General features: G+C 39.6%; 2 protein-coding genes across 5 annotated transcripts in view; one reads left to right on the forward strand and one right to left on the reverse strand.

Moving 5' to 3' along the window:
* Window positions 1–10,971, reverse strand: part of KPNA5 (karyopherin alpha 5 (importin alpha 6)) — a 20,960-nt gene extending 9,989 nt beyond the window's left edge. The window contains exons 1-9 of the mRNA XM_014964566.1: window positions 10,826–10,971; window positions 8,676–8,809; window positions 6,243–6,344; window positions 6,062–6,161; window positions 5,171–5,265; window positions 4,219–4,350; window positions 3,218–3,306; window positions 2,225–2,324; window positions 401–564 (exon numbers count right to left, since the gene is read on the reverse strand). Of these exons, the coding sequence (XP_014820052.1) occupies window positions 401–564; window positions 2,225–2,324; window positions 3,218–3,306; window positions 4,219–4,350; window positions 5,171–5,265; window positions 6,062–6,161; window positions 6,243–6,344; window positions 8,676–8,809; window positions 10,826–10,829 (920 nt within the window). The 5' untranslated portion in view covers window positions 10,830–10,971. The remainder of the gene's footprint in view (window positions 1–400; window positions 565–2,224; window positions 2,325–3,217; window positions 3,307–4,218; window positions 4,351–5,170; window positions 5,266–6,061; window positions 6,162–6,242; window positions 6,345–8,675; window positions 8,810–10,825) is intronic.
* Window positions 10,972–11,048: 77 nt separating this feature from the next.
* On the forward strand, window positions 11,049–19,046 carry ZUFSP (zinc finger with UFM1-specific peptidase domain). Of its 4 annotated transcripts, none has more exons than XM_014964567.1 (9): window positions 11,049–11,478; window positions 12,880–12,996; window positions 13,905–14,047; window positions 14,831–15,008; window positions 15,378–15,566; window positions 15,887–16,055; window positions 16,719–16,870; window positions 17,198–17,418; window positions 18,267–19,046. In XM_014964567.1, the coding sequence occupies exons 1-9, from the start codon at window positions 11,223–11,225 to the stop codon at window positions 18,312–18,314; spliced, it is 1,473 nt and encodes a 490-aa protein (XP_014820053.1). In that variant the 5' UTR covers window positions 11,049–11,222; the 3' UTR covers window positions 18,315–19,046. The 4 variants fall into 4 exon arrangements, with proteins under 4 accessions (XP_014820053.1, XP_014820054.1, XP_014820055.1 ...); XM_014964568.1 differs by having other exon boundaries at window positions 14,831–14,999; XM_014964569.1 differs by having other exon boundaries at window positions 13,938–14,047.
* The last annotated feature ends 1,036 nt before the right edge of the window (window positions 19,047–20,082 follow it).

Here is a 20,082-nt window from a genome sequence, read left to right on the forward strand (position 1 = left end):
AAATGGAGGACAGAAAAATAAATGAGGAATAATACCCCTGAAACATCCAAGGCATTTATCCCCAGGGGAAAAAAAAAAAAAAAAAAAAAAAGCTGAGAATTACAATTCAAGCTTGGTCTTCAGTCTTCACCTTTCTATTCCTCCATGTAAATTAAATCCTACATTAAATTTTAAAGAATACAGCAGAATATTTTAGAGAAGACTTTTTTTTTTCCCCACTGTCAATCTCAGGAAAAATCCCAGAAGCCAAGCAACCTAGCAAGCAACTTAAGAGGTTTCAGACGTCTTCATCACTTTTCACAAAATAAATTCAGGCTTGAGGTGACAAAAAACAAATCATTTTGAATTCATGAATATTAGGAGTACTGCAAGACACTCATTTGGTGAAGAGAAGACTTACATAAGCAGCTCTACCAATCTTCGACACACTCCAGAATCAATAACAGCTTGAATTTTATCATTGGGACCATCTGAAAGGTAAGAGAGGGCCCAGCAAGCATCTGCTAATACATCCGGGTCACTGCTAAATAACAGTCTTGATAAAACATTTAAGCAAGGAGCAACCTAGGTTAAAGAAAAATATTGCATAAAATTAGGCACTTCATATTTTTTCAAGTTTCAGAGAACATTCTGTAAAGGCATCAAGGTGCAAAACTATTTACTGCCAAAGCACATCAGCTCATTAATGAATCAGGACCTAGCTAGAACACTTCCCAATCAAAGTAGATATCCAAGTCAAACTGGCAAATTGGATAAATTCTGATTCACAGCCTATTTGTTTAGAGATATTATATTAGATATTTAATTGTTCAGCTTGAACAAAAACCATCTGCTTTTACAAGTAACCAGATGACCAGGAATTCCCAATACTTTTTCTTATTACTTAAGGGAACACAATTTCACAATAACATTTTTCATATGACTGTCCTTGTAGGAGTACTCATGGTTATTTGTAATAACCAATTTACAGTTGCTTTACACAAAGAAACTCAGAGTAGTTCCCTGAGGACTCAACATTCACTGAACCAAATGAAACAAGCAATGGCTGACTTCAGCTTCTCACTGCAACTGTAGCCTCTGGCCTTAATTTCCTACAAGTTCCACACATACAGAGCCAAATGAACTCGACTACCTTAACATCACTTGACACCTGACAGGTTTCAGCTCTACAGCTTGGGAATTTCATATTCTTTGTAGAAATTAATTCTTTATCTTGCATCACTTATGAATTTCAGCCTCCTTTATGTGTCCAACTAGTGCTATCGCAAAAAGCAAAAAGCAAAGGAGCTGTTCTTATTTGCAGCTGCCTATAGGACATCCTTTTTCGCTGAAGGTAGAAGTGTTTAAGCAGCAAAAAATCTTTTACTGTCAGAACAAAACACTACTGAAGGATATAACTTAGGCAAAGCAGCTGTGAGGTGATTATTAATTAACATCAGAAATCCCCCCTTTTTGTTAATATTTCTCCAAGAATTATTAAGTAGCAATGACAGTAATTACTACTCCATGAAGTAAGCTTCAAGACATGTAAATTATCTCCAGATTATCTTTAATGTTCATTTAACCCCAGTCTCCTTTACCAGAGTATCCAATTTTCAGTTCCATATTTTAATGTCCTTAAACTTACCAGAAATTAATTTAATACTGAAAATAAGGAGTTAATACTCCTACTAGCCTCTATAGTCTCACTGTCATTATAACCACACACTGGAGAGAGGAAGAAGTTAAGGGGAGAGCATACAGGCACATCACATCTGTCATCATAGTCTGATTTAACTGCATCTGACAGAGCAGAAAACTCAAAATTTTATTCTTGCAGCATGCACTTGCAATCATAAAATAAAAATTAAAAAAATAATAATTTAAAAAAGCTTCAATCATAACTCATACCCTCTAAAGCAGATCTGGAGAAAATAGTCCCAGGGGATTTATTGCTGAATGTATTATTTGTCCATCATTTCATACCACTGAATGACTATTTGCATCTGACTAACTACAATCTTGGGTTTTAAAGTAATTTCATTTTATTGCTGATAAGTGTCAAAGTAGATGATTTGTGCAGATACAACAGATAGATTACATTAAAACGTGTGATTACATTAAAAAGATAAAAAAGATAAAATTGAGTCTATCTCCAGATTCAAAGATTTTATGTGTTATAACATATTGCAAACATAAGTCATCTTCAGCTTTCTGATTTCCCAAAATGAGTACTTTATTATACCTTACTGAAGTCTGGAGGTGGATTCTTTCCTCTACAGAGATTCGAGAGAGCCCAAACTGCATTTCTAGTTGTTGTAAGACGATTTGAATTTGTTAACAGTCTGTTAAAGAAAGACAATTTAAAAAATCATTTCTTATTTAAAAGGTAAGTCTTTTTATGCCTATTGTTACCAACAGTACCTCAAATCAGGAAAATAAATCCTATCACTGGGCACTTGTTTAAATTTATTTCTCTTTATAGTTTACATGCTGCAACTATTAGAATCAACTGAATTTGAATAGATTTTTGCTGAATAAAATACAAAAGATTCGACGTGTGAAAAATCAGGTTCACTTTCAGATAGATACCAAAATGTCTAAAATTGTTCATCTTTTAAATCCTTGAGGAAGGCACTCACATTCTACTCTACTATTTTAAGCTATTTCATAAATGCTTTAAACCATTGTGAATTTTTTCCCTTTGATGAAGGTACCTTACACCCTATCAGAAGCATATAGTAAATGCAGTAAATTCCTAGTGAAGAGAAATCTTTTGGTGGAACATAGCTCATACAACAACTACTCTGCCAGGTCATCTCAACAAGCAAATGGATGGATAGCAAGACTGGAGCTTGGAGCTACTTGACAAAGGTGGGGAAACCAGTCTATTGCCCAGCCAACTGGAATCACAGAACTGCAAGTGTGAATTAAACCATCTCTACCACCCTATATATTCAGAACTCTGGCAACATAGAGTTCTGCACAACAGAGAAACTTCATGCTTGTGAAATAATACTTCTTTCCCTTTGCAAGCATTGGAAAACTTACAGTCAAGGACCAATTAAGGATAAGCACGAAGCTCAGGTAATCCAAAATATTAGGTTCACAGCAATACAAAAAGAAACATTCTCAATTTAGCAAAAAGCTTATATTCTTTTCAAATAAATTTTAGATTGAAGTTTACAGTTGTGTACACCAGTACACTGTAGTTATAATGTTAATTTGCAATACTTACTCCAAGAGGGGTGGTAATATTCCACAGTTTAAAACGAAGTCTCTGCATTCTGCGTTATCACCAGCAATGTTACCAAGAGCCCACACTGCCTTAAAAAGCAAAGCATCCAAGTGAATTTACACAGGCTTGCAAATCAACTTTAACAAATCATCTACACATTTTTTACAGCAAATATGCAACTAAAAAAAAAAAAACGGAGTATCATTCAAACATAGTATTTCAGAAGACTACTTGTTTCTATACTGCATTTTTTGTGAACTCACACAAAGTCAATTAGGTACACTTGATGTCATCCTTTCAAGGAAAGAAAGTCTTCTGTTATAAAAATATTTTGATTCATACGCTTTTCAATAAAGGATTCACATACTTTTTTCAATAGTTACATTTGTTCTCTATGTGTAACATAGTCATAAAACTATGCTCAAAGCTGCAGAACACATATGAGGAATAACAAAATTAAATCATGAGCTTCCAGTATACAAACTTTCAAGCATGCTAGATAAAAGGCAGCAAATTACAGCCTCTCTTAAAACATAAACAAAAAAAACCCCAAACCAAACAAAAAAAAAAAACCCTGAAGTTCAGGAAAATGTTACTGAAGATTGTAACATATTAAGATGGAAGAGCAGAAGGATACAGGAAATAAAGCTGCAAGATAACTTGGGGAAAAAAAATCCACATTGTTTTCTACTATATTATTTCCATTATGGTGTTTTAATTCCTGTCCACCTGTAAATGTCACAATAGAAATGAGATGCTTTCTTCAAATTACTCAATAACATGAAACAAAAACCAAGTTCAAACAAGACTGAAAGAATCAGAGGAAAAAACCACAAGGAAAAAAAATACACTGAAGGTAAATTTTAATCTTCCTGGAGCCAGATCAGTGGGCTAGTAGGCAAATAGGGCTCAAAACCTCTTTAGCCACACCACCTCACCCCCTAAAAGACATTCATAAATGAATTTAAAGTAGTTATAAAACACCCCAAGAAAACACTTACCTGCTCCTGTACATCTTCATGTTCTGAACTAAGCAACTTAATAAAAATTGGAACAGCTCCAGTTTCAATTACAACTTTGGTGTGTAGAAAAGTTCCAGATGCTATGTTTGTCAAAGCCCAAGCTGCTTCAAACTGTTGAAGAGCACAAAAATAGAACAAGTTACACCACTCAGTAGTAAAACTTAAATTCAAGAAAAACAGTTTGACATAAGAGTTGCAGCGGTTGATTTTCCAACTTTTTTTCCTTTCCACTGAAACGCAATTATTACTACTATTGTACTTTTTATCCAATGAAATCATTGGCATTGACAAAATCTCAATTTAATAAGAATCTTCACTATATGAATTATTTTTAGGTTTTCGCTTGCAGCACTAACTGTAAGGAAGATTTCAAATCTTTATTAATTAGTACAAATCCCTTCTGTTTATTCTATACTAACTTAATTCTTCTAGTATGACTGTACACAAGGCCTAAGTGCCATTCCATGGGCTACCACAAGTAGATGGAACTGGTTACTCCTATCATTATCTCTACTTTTTTCCAAAAGATTTTCTAAAAGGATTTCATACAAGCCTTTCAGTTTCTTATATTTCAACTAAAAAGTACTATAATATACTCAACACAAACAAAACAGGTTCTGCTCACACATCAGTGCTGATGATCTTAATATACCACTCTGGAAACCCTCTTGAACACGTTCTGCTTTTAACACCCAAGTATTTGACCAGCTGAACACGTAACCCTAAAGACTAATATGAAATTCACAACAGTCAAGTCACAATTTCATTGGTGGTAACTAAACTGCCGACTAAAATTTACAGCTTCAGTGGTTAAAAATGATTAAATTTAGTTAAATATATACATAAAGAAAATAATAATCACACGCTTTCCAAAGCTCTTTTGGAGGGTTTCCTAATCCCATTCCAAACTCCCAATCAGTACCAAACTCACTTGCAGAGTGTAATTCTCATTCCTCTCTAGAAATTTCACAAATCTCTGTACTACTCCTGGTTTTTGTATGACCTCATCTATAGGTGGATTAGGCTCTAGGGAATAAAAACAAACATATTTGTGTAAGTCTAACATAAAAGACCATATAAATTGCTTTTTCAGCATGACACAAAACATGAATATGATTCTCAGTTCTTAGAATAATTTTACTATTCAGTCATTTTAACATCAAATGAAGGAGCTAAACTTTTGACTTTAAAAGGCTTCAGGATCATCTCCATAAAGCACAACAATTTAGTAAACACCCTATAACGTATAATAATAGTAGCATATGTTATTACCCATTGGCATGTTAGTAAAACATTACAAAACACTGTTCCCTCAATCAAGTTCAAGTCAGTGGAAGAGCAATTATGATTAGATACTATTTTAAATAAGCAATTTATACCTTTGCCTATCATGTTACACAAATACTAGCATTAATTTAAGACTGTATTTCCTACAGTTTCAACAAAAAGAAGTTACACATGTTCTCTGGCAGCCATATAACTTTTCTCCCCTCAATTACAGAACGAGAACCAGAAAATGAATCACTGCAACAAGTACTGTGAGTAATGTTAGTGTGCACTTAGTTACTGCCCTGGACACTTCCATCAACATATCCTTGCTTTTGTTATTTTGTCTGAAAGAATTAACATTAGAATAATGAAGCTTTCTGTATTTAGCCATTAGGTCGGAAGAGATTTGGCACGGTTTCTCTATAAACAGAAACAGAAGTTTCAACAAGCTCTATTTTAAAGTAAAACAATACTAAAGATTAACTGACTCTCACTAAAATTCATAACACAGAAGGAATGAAAAAAAAAAAAAAATCAGGCAATGTTTCCATACCTTTAGATAGCAATTTTCTGAATTTCTGAGTTGCTGTGAGTTGCTGTTCAGGATCATCTGAGAAAATCATCTGCACCATATCTACTGTAATAACTTCTTCCTAAAAATTAAAGAAGGATTTCTTATGTCTAGTCCTATGCACATTAATAGATAACATTCTAAACATACTCTCAGTTATTACCTCTGGAATAGGTACAGTAGAGCTGACATCAGGATCCTGAATTGGACTTTCTACCATGGACTCTTCATTTCCTGGTAGAGAAACATTTCGGCGTTTAAACAGCTAAACAAAGAAGAAAATTTTGGAAGACATTAGAACTTACGATAGAATGGGTACTGATGACATACACTTGCAGAAATGCTTTCACCAATACTCACCTTCCTACTCATCCATGTTAAATGGAATTCTACATGAAAGTTTTAAGAACATAGAGGAGAAAAACACTACTATATCTGCATCTTGACAAACTGCACTGCAACGCTTCAGAGAGACACTTAAAAACTGAAGGTTTAATTAGCAACATTTTTCCACATGTAAGAAAAAGAACATAAAGATCTTTTTACTTTTAGTCTTTTATCCCTCAAAATTAGCATTTATTTTTAAGCAGGAAACAGTTTTCTACAAGTTACTTTCTCCTTTTTGAGTTTATAGGCTAATATCAACAACACAGAGCCAATGTCTGTGTTTCAGCACACCGTATTCCTCCCTTCAACAGAAGGTCTAACATCTATGTACTTTCTTTGCATGACAAGTAAACAGCACCTGTATTTCATATACAAATGCAGAAAGATTAAAACAGAAAGATTATTTTAATATAGTTGGAGAAAAAATAGTATAGCTTCACGGTCAACTTTCAAATTATATAACATTAAACATTCTCTATGTCCAAAAATCGCTTTACAATTGACTACGTGCACTTCCTATGCTCAAAATACATACATGTGGTATTTAATAAGCTATGTTTAATGAGTGCCTCTACATTTTCTGGCACACAAGCAAAACATTCAAATTAGCCTGTTTTCTTCTAGAAACCAAACTTGAATTTTTATCTTTCCTCAGGTACTACATTTACAGCTACTGCAGTTAACAATTCTAAGAATATTATGCTGGTTTCTGTAAAAAGCAATGTTAGAATCTCAATCCATTGCCTGAGATATTGCTTATAAGCATAATAATGAAACCTCCTACTTAAATCCTGAAGGTTTTGTCCTCTAGGTGTCTTTAGACACTGTATTTCTGCTACTGTACACACCCTGAACTGCAGAAGCAACTCTATGTGCACATCTACTCATATTTCAAACAGGAACCTAAAACAAACATTCTCTCCCTTGTTCAACACACTTCTGGACTGGGCACAATCCTAGACACAAAACAACTGCAGAATCCTGGACGTAAACAAGGTTTAATTCCATTTAAACCCAGAAAGGAAGAGAAAACAACTTTCCTCTTTTGGAGGAACGGCCATTCTTTCTATCACTCAACAAGGACACAGAAACTCTTGGTTGAAATGTATAAACTGCTGTTGTTTAGGATCATGGTCTATCTACCAGTTATAACTTCTACTGGAGCACAACCACTCTCATCTCCCTGCACAAATCTGACTCTCCCCAGTTCTAGAAGAGCTGTAAAACACCAGTCCAACAAATTAAGACCAAGGAGAACACAACAGTATCCTCATTGTTACAACAGTCAGCACGGGAGAGAAACACTCATTATTTTCATAATTTATCTAAGGAGTACTTACTACAAAATACATAAACAAAACTTTCAGCAGGAACTGCAGTGCAGTTATCCATTGACAAGTTGCTCCAGCTTCATACTACTTCTTACTCTTACATATCTGGCCAAACCAATTTAAATTCTTTTTCCATGCAGTAGCACTACTCTCCCAGAAGGGTAAGCACTCCCACCTCAGAGAAGACTATAAAACAGTGTCTGGAACACTCTCTAGGGTGGGGGAGACAAATTCAGCCACTTTGGACCAAGCAGAAAAACAAAACACATTCCATATTTTCCTGGCAAGAAACTACTAAACATTTTGGGAAAAGGAACTACCACAAAGCATGCAATTACGCAATGCTCCATGTACTGTGACCACTAAAAATTCAATTAACTGAAAATGTTATATACAATAGTTCAGGGATCACTAATTGGTAGGCATTTTAATAAGTTATTGTAGAAAAGCCCTTGGACAATTTGAAATATGGCTTCAAAGATGAAAATAATCCTTCTCCCTTCTAGCAGAACAACTTTGGCCTAAACTCTGGAAGAGAATGCACAGTTTCTAATTCTTACTAGAAATAAGGGTATCCTCTCAGCTCAGTCATGTAAGAGGTTTAAGTCTAGGTTTAAACCTAGACTAAAGATTAAACTTAAGACACCTGTTTCTCCTCTCTGTGCCCTAGTGACTTAAAAGTGCTTCTGTTCGCTTTTTTGTTTTATGATGCTATCAAGAGGTGCCTGCTGCTCCCCAGTCTCTCCCCCAAGATTGCACAGACAACAGACATTCGACGTGGTGCTCTGGATTCTGCTCCACAGGACAACTCTGCTCAAGTCTTTTCACACATCTGAATTTAGCTTCACAAACACTTAAGAGCTCACCAAGATACTGACCTGTTCTTCCCTTTTCTGTTTCCGAAGCTGAATTCCTTCCTCCTCTCTTCGTCTGCGCATTTCTTGCGGATTAAGTGCATTATTCTTGTAGCTTTTCATTCGGAAGTTATCTTTACCCGGGCTTGCCATGTTGTCTATTAAAAAAAAAGAAAAATTACTCCAGAAGGCCAAACCTTGCAAGGCAAACCTGCCATCTCTTGTACTACAAAGGTATCTACAGCAGCAGCTATATATTCCTGTACTAACAGTTCATCTCAGGGATCAGATAATTCATTAAAGGGCATAAGCTACTGCAAAAAGAAAATATGGGTCTTATGAGCACACTGAGAAACAAAAAAGCAAACCCATTACATTGTTAAATTTTGATTCTGTCAGCAAGTAAAGCAATTTGCTTCCTCCTCTCATAAAGGAGATATTAAATATATTAAAAAATGAGGACAAATCCAAGAAGAAAGCCTGTGCTAATTACTGTTTAGTTTAATATTTTACTGCATTGGTTCTTTATTTTTTTTTAAGATGCCTATCTCACAAATATAGGATCTAAAGGTTATGCTGCATTTCCTTCTAAACTGTACACAGAAAAAACTGCAGAAAAAAAAACTGTAGCACCCACTCAGGCATACTCTTTTCCATTTTAAACTAACAAAATAATTGATTCATTCTAATTAATCAAAAGATGGATTAGAGAATTAGAATTTGACTGTCATTTCAGGCATACCAGTTGTGAAAAGATAGAAGTGATAAAATATGATTCTGTCACTGAAATGATCAAACTGACTGACTGACAAAGATTGTTAAGAGCATGGTGCTATTTTTTAAAGGTAGAACTGTAGCCTTCATCTGAGAAATAACTGTCAAAAATATGATTTAAGACTCTACATGAACTGTCACTTGTCCAGAATTCTTCTACAACAAGACAACATCTGAACTACAGCTCTTGAGCTGTGCATAATTCTCTATCAACTTCCATGCTGAGACTATTTTCAATTTTTTTTTTTGATATATCAACAATACCAAGGACTACTGAGCAATAAACACAAGCCATAAGAGAAAAACAGACTGCAAGCTTAGGCAGACATCAACAAGACACTCCAAGGACTCAGCAGCCTGTTTTACCCAAACACATTTGCTTCACAAGACCCTTAGTAAACTACTGCTATGCTAAGCATGCCACCGTCTAAAGCAATTTTCTAGTAATTGTCATATAACTTTTGACGCACAGTTTAAAGCCATTTTTCCAACAACACTACTGGCTTAATTACTCCTAGAACATCATCACTTCTTAATCATTCATGCCTTGCTAATTCAGTTGTGCCAATAAAACTGTCAAGGCAGGCAAGGAACCAAACAAAACAAGCGTGCACCCAGAGTAAGCCTGTTCAGGCCACCAGCTCTATGAAGAGCTACAGAAACACAGCTAGGAAGAAGCCCTCATCAAAATTTTTTTTCAAAAAGAAAAGCTTATGAATGTATAGCTTCTTTCCCCCCCAACAAGGGTTTTGGTATAGACATCTTAAGGACAAAACCAAAAAGATTGGCCGTCCCGGATCTATTCAGGCTTCACGACCTCTGCATTTACACCCAAGGAAACCTCCACTTCTGCTCTGCACAACTATACGCGTGTTAACCCTAAACCCCTCCACCCACCACATCCTGCATCTCGCCCGCTCGCTGTGCCCAGGCTGAGGCCTCTTCTACTCACGGTTCTTCTCCTCCCTGCCCACGCAAGGCTCCCGAAACACGGCGCCGCTCGGAGCCACCGTCCCCTCCCCGGCGGCAGGGCAGGGGGCGGCCGGACGCTGCCCACAGGCTTCGCACCGTCCAACACCCCGGCGCAGGGCCGGGACAGACCGCAAGCCCCCTCGTCCGACAGGGCACCGGGAGTGACCACCCGGAGGGACTACCGGCGCTCTCCCCCGGCGCCTCCTGAAAAGCCCTCTCCACCGGCAGCAGGGCAGGGAAGCGGAGAAACAGCGGGGGAAGACCCCGTCCCAGCACCGGCCTAACGAGGACCGAGCCGCCGTGCGCGGCAACGCCCCGCTGCTGCCGGCCGCCCCCGAGCGGGCTGGCCGGGGGAGCCCCGCAGCAAGGGGCACCCGCACCTCGCTGCCCCCACCCGCCGGCTTCTTTGGCGCTCTCCCGGCTCTTACCCATCGATGCGGAAACGCGCGGCGCCCGCCGCCCTTCAAGCGAGGAGAACCTCGCCCCGCTCCGCCGCGGAGCGCGGCACCTGCGACCCACCGCGAGCCAAGATGGCGGCTGCCGCCCCGCCGCGCGCCGCACTGGCCGGCCGGGCCCCTCCGTTCCCAGCAGGCTCTGCGCGCGCAGGTTACCCGCCCAGGGCCGGGAAACGACACTTCCCAGCAGGCAGCAGCGCTGGCGTGACGCGACGTGACGCGCTGTGATGCAACGTGATGTGACGCAATGTGACGCGACACGACACGACGTAGCGTGACGTAATGTGACGCGACGCGTGAGCCCCGGTGGCGGCCGTTGGGCGGAAGCGCGGCGGTTTCATTTCCTGAGGAGGGAGGCGCCGCCGCCGCCATGTTGGTGCGTGAGGCCTGCGGACAGGCGCTCTCCTCAGAGCCGGCGGCGGCGCAGCGGCCCCTGCAGCTGGGACGCCAGCCCCGCCGCGACGAGATGCCACGGCACGTCGAGGCGGCCCACTCGGAGCGCCCTCCCCGCCCCGAGCTGGCTGAGGGGCTGCCCCGGTGCCCCCTGTGCGGGGAGGCAGCGGGGCAGGAGCTGGAGGCGCACGTCTGGGCGCGGCACGGGCAGCTCCTGGGCGCCCCGGGCGGAGGTGAGCGGCCGCTGCGGGGAGGAGGGATGTCGCGGCTGGGCGCCGCTGAGGTTGGGGCTGGCCGTGCCCCTCATTTCCACCCCTGGGCCGGGGAAGGTTTGGCGGTGTGACGGGGACTGAGCGCCCGGGGGTGGCTGCGCCGTGTGGGGGGCGCGGCGGGGGTGCCCGGTCCGGCGGGAGTTTCATCCTGAGAGCGCGGGTGGAGAGCTCCGGGGGCGGTGAGGGAAGGCGGTAGAGGGAAGTCACTTGGAAGGGGACAGCGAGTGAAGACGTCGCTTGAAAAATCTTCTCCAGAGAAGAACTGAAAACACAAACGCAGAAATAACTTACTTGCTTGTATGCCAATTTCTGTTTTAAAAATAGTTGCATTAAAGGTGTTTTGGTTTTTTTTATGTACGTAGTGCGTTCCAGGAAGCTATATGTTTGCAGTGTCATGGAAAGCGTTGCTGGTGATCATACCGTTAAGCTTCCCTCCAGCCAGTCATGAACTTTGGCTTGGGCAAACGCTTTCCAGAAACAACATGGCATATTAATTAATACGTTTTGTGAATCTAGGAAGGTGCAAATAAAGTCTGGGGACTTTAGGAGGGCAGTAAAGGTGGAGTCAGGCTTTTCTCTATGGTGCCCAGTGACAGGACAACAGGCAGTGGGTACAAACTGAAATACAGGAAATGCCATTTAAACATAAGAATGCTTTATTTATTACCGTGAGAGTAGTCAAAACACTGGAAGGAGTATGTTTTCTGGGGAGCTTGTGGAGTGTCTGTCCTTGGACTTGTTCGAAAACTGGCTGGAAAAGGCCCTGTGTAACTTAACCTGTTTAACTTGACCCTGCTTTGAAGGACTAGATAATCTCCAGAAGTCACTTTGAACTTTACATATTCTATATGGTACTCTTCAATAATAATACTAAAGCTCCAGAAAAAAATATTTATTTTAGGAAGTGCAGGAAGACCAACAAAGTAAGAATGACAGCACATGTACTGTTCTTTCTGCCCACCAACTGCTTTGTTATCACCCAAATAGTACAGTTTTGTAAGCAAGCGTTCTTCTGTTAGCAGGACAGGTATTTTCATTAATGGTTTCATATTTCAGACCAAGCATTTCTTAATACAAATGTTATCATAACAAATTGTGATTATAGGTTAAATGGGGCAAAACTTGGTTAACAGAAAGAAGGAAAATATGTCTTAAAGTTGTCAGGTATTTTGATACAAATTCTTAAATGGTTAGAGGAGAGTAGCAGCTATTTAGAATTGGCTGCCTTTCACTGTGGAGTTTCAATGGCAGCACAAAATTCATTACTGTGTATTTATCTTAGGCTGTATATCAATTAGGGGAGTGATTTTTGCAAAAAAGCCCAGGAATTGCATTAATTAAGAAACTACATTTCTTTTTCAGATATAGGAAATGATGAACAGCTGTATGAATGTCCAATGTGCAGTCTTACCTGTACAAACATTCAGATTCTTGAAGAACATGTGGATTTACACTTAGAGGAACACAGCTTTTCAGAAGGTACATGAAGATACCGACTTGATAATACTTGACAAGCATTTACAAGTATTTGCATGTTGCCATATAGAATCTCAGACAAAATTAAATATTTCTTTAAAAATGGAACTGGACATATACATAATGAAGTGAACATAGTTAATAGCAGGTCCTGTTGCTTTTCCAAATGCTCTACTTAATTACACATGCTAAAAGAAATATTGTCTATGCGTGCTTGTTAAGTAAATGGCCTGTATGTTGGCCAAAACTAAAACTTAGAGCAAAAAATATTTAAAAGACAGCCATTTTTTTTTTAATTTTTATTTTTTCCCTACCTGTATAGAAGATTTACATACACAGAATGTAGAGCGGCACATTCTGGTGTGATGAGCTGAATATCTATAGCTTATGAAAACTTCAATTTTTTTTTCTCTTTTCTCTAAATGCTTGTGCTGATTCATCAGTCATAGCCATAAAGGAATCAAAATTATTTTTTTTGTATTAGCGTGGCTGATGAACCCCTGATCCTAAATTTGTTTTTGTCACTTTGTTATGAGACTGCTGGCAGTGATCCTAGAAGCTGGTAAGTGTGTGGTATTCAAGAAACTGGGACTTGTTGCTAACAATGAGGTGAAACATAGTAAACAAAAGTTGTTTTCTTAGTAGTAGAGCTACATGCATTATTTACCATGTAATTGCTTCCGTAGCTCTGCATAAACTTTGTCCAAGTCAAGAGTGTTGTGGTTTAGGCTGAGTCTGGGTAGACTGAATGCAGTCAGTGCTGTTTACTGTTTGTTGCTAATAGCTCAGAATGGTGCGGGATGCATCTGCTAATATTAATGCTCACTTGTGTTTATGTTTGTCTGCTTAGAAAAGAATCTTTAAAGATTAAATAAATGATCCATCAAAGCATTGTTAACCTCCTCCTCAAGTCCTCTCTCTTTGGAATGTTGCTGCTTGGCTAGGTGGAAACGTAAGAGATCTAGAACTGGCTCAATGGCTCCAGACTGAAGAAGACAAACGGCAGAGATCAGAAGAGGAGAAGCGAGAGAGGGAAGAATTTAAAAAGCTGCAGGTACACTGATATTTCTGAATGGTAATATTTTGAACAGTTGTGCCATTAGAAGCTGAGTATCTTGAAACTGTAATGACCTGGAATGGCCGTAACAAGTCAGACTGTTGAGGTAGTGGTACAGGAGTAGGGTGCAGGCAAATGCAGGCTCTCAGCAACCCTGCTCGTGGCACAGGTGCTGGGTATGCCTGCCTTGAGCTACTTGGCTTTACTGCTCAGAGTGGTGCTGGCTCAGGATGGAGCCGGGTGCTCCCTGTGCAGGCCACACTGCTCTCACCAGGGCCCTGGCATAGCCTCCTGCCTCATACTGTGCTCCACTCAGCTCCAGTGCTCTGCCCTGGAGCGCAGTCTGCAACATATTCCCTGGCAGAAGTGCCTGAGGCCTGAGCATCCTGGCTGTCCTCTTCCTGGGTACCACCACCTGCTCCAGTGACCACTCCCCTGCTGAAGTCCTGCTTCCCTCTCCCTCCCGTCTGACAGCCCCAATAGCTCCTTTCCTGCTCTCACTACCTTCTGGCCATTGATGGCCTCTGTGCCAATAGCTGTCTGCCCAAGAGGGAGCAGAGGGATGTGCCTGCTCTTCCAGGTGTGGCTTTCCTAGTTCTACATTCCTATTCGGGAGTGAAGCTTGGCCTTCAGCTCTAAAATATCATAAATCTGAAGTTTTTATGTCTCACTGTTCACTATTTCTCACAGTTACTGATTGTGCATGCAGCTTCTTGAAATCGTTAAATGTGAATTTTAAAAAAACCATGATTTAAATCGTGCATGTTCCGTCTCTAACAGAGGCAGTATGGCTTGGATAATTCTGGAGGCTACAAGCAGCAATTCCTGAAGAACATGGAAAGGGAAGTTGATAGGGGAAAGATGCAGCCTTTTGAATATCACAAGAGAAAAGCTGACATGATGGAGTGTTTGGCTTTTGGTATAGATGATGGGAAAACAAAGACCTCAGGTAAAAATGGTGAGACTATAAACAACTAAGACTGTAGATTTTAGATGTAATTGTAATAGTTCCTGTGCATATCACAGTTTATCATGTAGTCCAAGCTGTTGAATTTAAAATATTCATTGTGTAGTAGCAGTATAAAAATAGCTTGAGTTGTACTAGCTTCATAGTACATATATTCATCAAAGAAAAGACGATTGAAATGAAATAGGTGCAGCGTCCACTGGGTTTGAGATTTGGATTCTAGATGTAACACAGGATAACTTAAAAGTTTTGCAATAAATTGACCTAATCTGTATCTGTTCCAAGCTGAGGAAAGAATCTTTTTCTGGCAAATTTTCTAGTTCATTTTACAGATAAACTTCATGTTTGCTCTTCTTTTAGGAATCATTGAAGCATTGTGCAAGTACTATCAGAATGAAAACAAAGACGTGAGGCACGTGTGGCTTTCAGCAGGAGTAGATCACTTCCACTCGTCTCTGGGAGACAGAGGCTGGGGTTGTGGCTACAGGAATTTCCAGATGCTCCTTTCCTCACTGTTGCAAAACAGCTTGTATAATGACTGCTTGAGAGGTATTGAACAAAACACTGCCTATTTGTTTCACGTGCCTTGCATGACAACTGATGATGACAACTGACTGATGCTTTACTTTTAATTTACACAGCAAGGCTTACTAGGTCAGTGGTACCTATTAAATGCTTGTTATGCCACTGCAGCTTGCTGTGGAAAGAATCAGAGGCATGAATACTGGCAAGGCATGGCAGTTACAGCTTTAGGTTTTTTTGGTGCATCTTTGTATCATCAACTGCCTTTTATTAAGTAAGCTGAATATTTTTAACTAATAGGCTATTTCAGTAACTGTAACCATAATTCAAAACTTTTTCTGTTCCAGATACTACGTCGATTCCTAGTATACCAAAGATTCAGTCCATGATTGAAGATGCCTGGAGAGAAGGCTTTGATCCTCATGGGGCATCTCACTTCAACAACAGATTACATGGTTCCAAAGCATGGATAGGAGCATGTGAAATTTATTCACTGTTAACCAATCTCAGGATAAAGTAAATATTGCTGCTGCTGTTGTTGTTTTTAAGTGCTGTGCTGTTGAAGGTCAGAATTGCCAATGGTGCAATGACAAAGCTACCTTGGTGGCTTTAAATTTAACCAACTATAAACAGATCTGATTTAGCACAGCATAAAGCTGTGTAACTACTTTCGCAGGTACAAAGATTGAATAACTACTTAGATCATTGAGACTTGGTGAAGAATTGTGCCACATATGTGTAAAATCAAACATTGATTGAAAACTTAATTTCTCTAGAAGTTTCTTCTGAAGAAGAATCTGAATTTCAGCTATTCACTTGCATCATTCTGAAAGCTGTTGAATGGATTCTGTAGTGTACGTGCATCACGCCAAAAAAATCAAACATTTTAATGTTTGCAAGCTTCACAAGTTATTGTTAAACTGAAGAGTAGAGAGTTTCTTTGTTACAGAATAAATCTTGCCGTTTTGAACAGTATATATAGCATTGCTTTGTAATTATGTGTCCCCTACTCCTATATTTAACAAAAAAAAAAAGTGGTAATGACCACTTGGTGCCTGGAATTGCTGTGTTTACAAAACATTCCTGGTGCAGGAGGAAAGGACTGAGAGGTGGAAAAGTTATTTTAACGAACAACCTGTTAGAAAATTTATTGTTGTTCTTATTCTTAATGTTCTGTAGGTGTCAAATCATTGACTTTCACAAACCAACTGGCCCTACGGGTACACACCCTCGTTTATTTGAGTGGATTTTGCGTTATTATTCTTCAGATAGTGAAGGTGGTGGAAAGGTGGCATGTACTTCCAAACCCCCTATCTACTTGCAACATCAAGGTCAGTATCACAATAAGCTGGTTTCTTTCTACTCTCTATCTTTACATGTGCTGCAATTCAGGGCAGCATTTTGCATTCTGTCCGCATTTAATTGAAAGCATGGCTTGATTTCCTGTTATTTTTTGTTTAGTAAGAGCAATGTTAAAGTTTGTATTTTTATTGGCAGGAAGAGCTGGGTGTGACTCAGATCTCGACTTTTTGACATCTTCTCTTTACTTATAACTACCTTATTCAAGTAACATCTTCCTTGATCTGAAAATAAGTAATATGCTACAAAGAATGGGATTTATGTGTTTTTAAAATACTGAAACTCTATTTTGAAATTAGGTCATAGTCGTACCATTGTTGGGATAGAAGAGAAGAAGAACAGAACCTTATGTTTGCTGCTGTTTGATCCAGGATGTCCTTCCCAAGAAATGCAGAAATTGCTAAAACAAAACAACGATGGTACAAGTCTCAAACTACTTCGGAAATTTGTGGGTAGCTTAAAAGAAAAGCAATACCAGATAGTGGCTGTAGATGGTGTGCTCTCATTGGAAGAGAAAATTGTAAGTATTTCAGAAAATAGTTTGTCTAAGAAAATTTAAAAGAATTTGCCTCTTTTCTTTAATACTCAAAATGTATTTGCAAATATGGTTGCACGGTGTATTTTCTTTCATCTCTTCACTTGTTTTTCTTCTCTGCTATTCTCTGCTTGCTCTCTGTGAATTGAGTAATCACAAGATATCAAGACCGGAAAGGTTTTGCATATAAATGCATGCCACCTTGATGTAACTGACAACTTCTAAATTTTTATGAAGCTTGCAACTGTTTGTACATGTAAATTAGGAGAAAATATTGTAAGAAAACTGAAAGAAAAGCCTAAGTAAGTGATTGTGGGCATATGAGCTACTTACAAAGCATTCATAGTAAAAAAAAAATTATGCTCAGGGGTTTTTATTGCAACTTTGTAAAGCTTTGTGGAGTCTGTCAGCCTTTGCTGAAGAACAAGGCACACAGATACTGAGGCGTAACCATCCAATTTCTCCTCAGCTTTGACAGAAAAACTAGTGCACTCTGTTTTCTGAAAGTACTTAGAACTTAATATATTCAAAAGACAGCTCTGAGCAACTTAGATGTTTGAGCAGTTGGCATTTTTATAAATCCTATCCACATGTTTCACTTTAGGCATTGAAACTTTTTAAGACCTTACAAGTTTTCAGTTGAGTATTAGATTTAATGTTTGTTTCCTAAGCTTTCTCTTTCCTACACTGACAAATTGATCCTGAGAACCCACGTTCTGATTCTGTGGTGTCTTATCAGCACTGCTTCAGCTTTAAATTTGGAAAATGCTCTTCAAAAGTGGTATTCTTGTCCATTAAACTATTCACGTTCCTCTCTCCCCACTTTTTTTTAGGCTCGCTGCCATGCTTCTCAGGTCTTAACATCAGAGAAGATTCCATAAAGGATGCCTTTATTACCTCGTTTTGGAGTTTGCTGGATGCAAAACATGAAACTTCTGGACTGTGACCCTAACTCAACAATTTCTAGACATAAACTATGCCTCCATAAATGCTTGGGGGCTGTGGAGAAGCACAACATTGGAGTAAACCTGTAGTTCTGATCTATCAAAACTGCCCTCCTAATGAGTCTGTAACTGGAATATTACAGTTCTTGTCTTAATAGAAAATATGGTATTTTCTTAGTTGCTTAAATTACTAAGCAAAACTTACCATCCCGTAGCAAACTATGCACCATGGTTAATTGTCAATAAGCAGTGGGTAAAGATACTATAGAACTACTTTATTGGAGTGCCTGGTCGTGGTTTACCTCTGTAAATATATTTATGCTGCCTCTGTGGCCAGTGCTCTTACTGAATTTGATCAAGAGGTATCGATTATGCCTCAGCAAATTCTGCAACTATTTACACAGTACAGAGGCAGTGTGGTGATTCCATGATACAGGCTGTTCTACCAGGGACTAGTTTACTCCTGAACTTCTTTCCAATAAGCCAGCTGCTCTGGCTGCGTCCCTGTAAACACCAACGTGTGCTTAGGAGATGGGTCAGTGTTAGCATTGGCTGTGGGGTCCAAAGTGGGGTGCGTGTGCTTTAGGGGCTGCACAAGACAGTCCATTGTGAGCAGGAAGAAAACATTTCTTTTGTATCATGAATAAATAAAAGAATTATTTTTAAGAAGTCTTTATTTCATCCTTTTTTATTATGTTTTATAAAGTATATCCCCTAGGTCTTGGAGGTATCTCAAAAGGATGTTTGAACTGACTGTTGACTAGAGGCCCTTATTGTGCAGGGTTAATGCCACTTAAGAGACTGGATCTGTCCTGCTGAAACAAGGCTGTTGGGTGTTGGAGGCACTCTGCTGTGTCTGAGACACCCTGCTCTGGCTGGCTGAGGAGTTGTGCCCCCCAGCAGGGCAGCTGGTGGCAGGGAGGGATGGCCATGTGTATTACAGATGGACTAGATGCCTTTGTTTAAGCAACTGAATCGTGCCAGAGCATCCATTTGCTGTAGCTCGAGCTTAGATACTGCCCTTCCCTTTAGACTCTCTTGGTGACATCTGTCTAGGTGTAGGAGTCTTAATGTTAATCTGTTTCTCCCCTGTTTAACATGCTCTGGCAATAAGAGCTAGTAATTTTTGGAAGTAGTGAAACACCTGAACATATAAAGATATTACAGCCCACAAATCAAAAATTTTTTGAAACATGCATGAAAATAAAAATAAATTCCAATTATGCAAATGCATTATCATCAGTAGGTGTGTGGATGTGGCCTGTAACCTGTAAAAGGGTTAAACATTTTGGACAGTGTGGGGGCTGAGACTAGGGGCAGAGTTCTGGGAACCCAGGGACATCAGCTCCCACATTAGCCCTGGTCCAGGTGGTCCATGGTCCAGGTGGTCCATGTTCTGTGCCTTGTGAGGTTTTGTAGCCATGCAATAATTGAACCTCGTGGAGACACTTCAGTCTCCTGCCATGTTCCCTCAAGGCTCTGCTGATTCCAGACCAACCGTGTTCCTTACTGATGTGACACTGTGCCCAGAATTTTAAGCCTAAGAAGTGGGAATTGCAGCTCAGCCCCAGTTCTCCCTTTACATGTTCAAACTGCCACTGCCATGAAGCTGGTGTTTCAGTGAGATGAAAGACCCATAGGAAGACATCTATATCAAATGGTGCGTACATCAATTCATGCCTCTACATCGGTAAATTCTTTGGAA

The sequence above is a fragment of the Calidris pugnax genome, unplaced genomic scaffold (genome assembly GCF_001431845.1).
Source record: "Calidris pugnax isolate Ruff unplaced genomic scaffold, ASM143184v1 scaffold219, whole genome shotgun sequence".
Classification (NCBI taxonomy): Eukaryota; Metazoa; Chordata; class Aves; order Charadriiformes; family Scolopacidae; genus Calidris; species Calidris pugnax.

What these genes read in the sequence shown, in the direction of transcription:
- ZUFSP (XM_014964567.1), top strand. Translation starts at nt 11,223, where the DNA reads ATGTTGGTGCGTGAGGCCTGCGGACAGGCGCTCTCCTCAGAGCCGGCG. An exon ending in CCTGGGCGCCCCGGGCGGAG is followed by an intron (nt 11,479 to 12,879) that starts GTGAGCGGCCGC and finishes TTTCTTTTTCAG; the next exon opens with ATATAGGAAATGATGAACAG. An exon ending in TTAACCAATCTCAGGATAAA is followed by an intron (nt 16,056 to 16,718) that starts GTAAATATTGCT and finishes AATGTTCTGTAG; the next exon opens with GTGTCAAATCATTGACTTTC.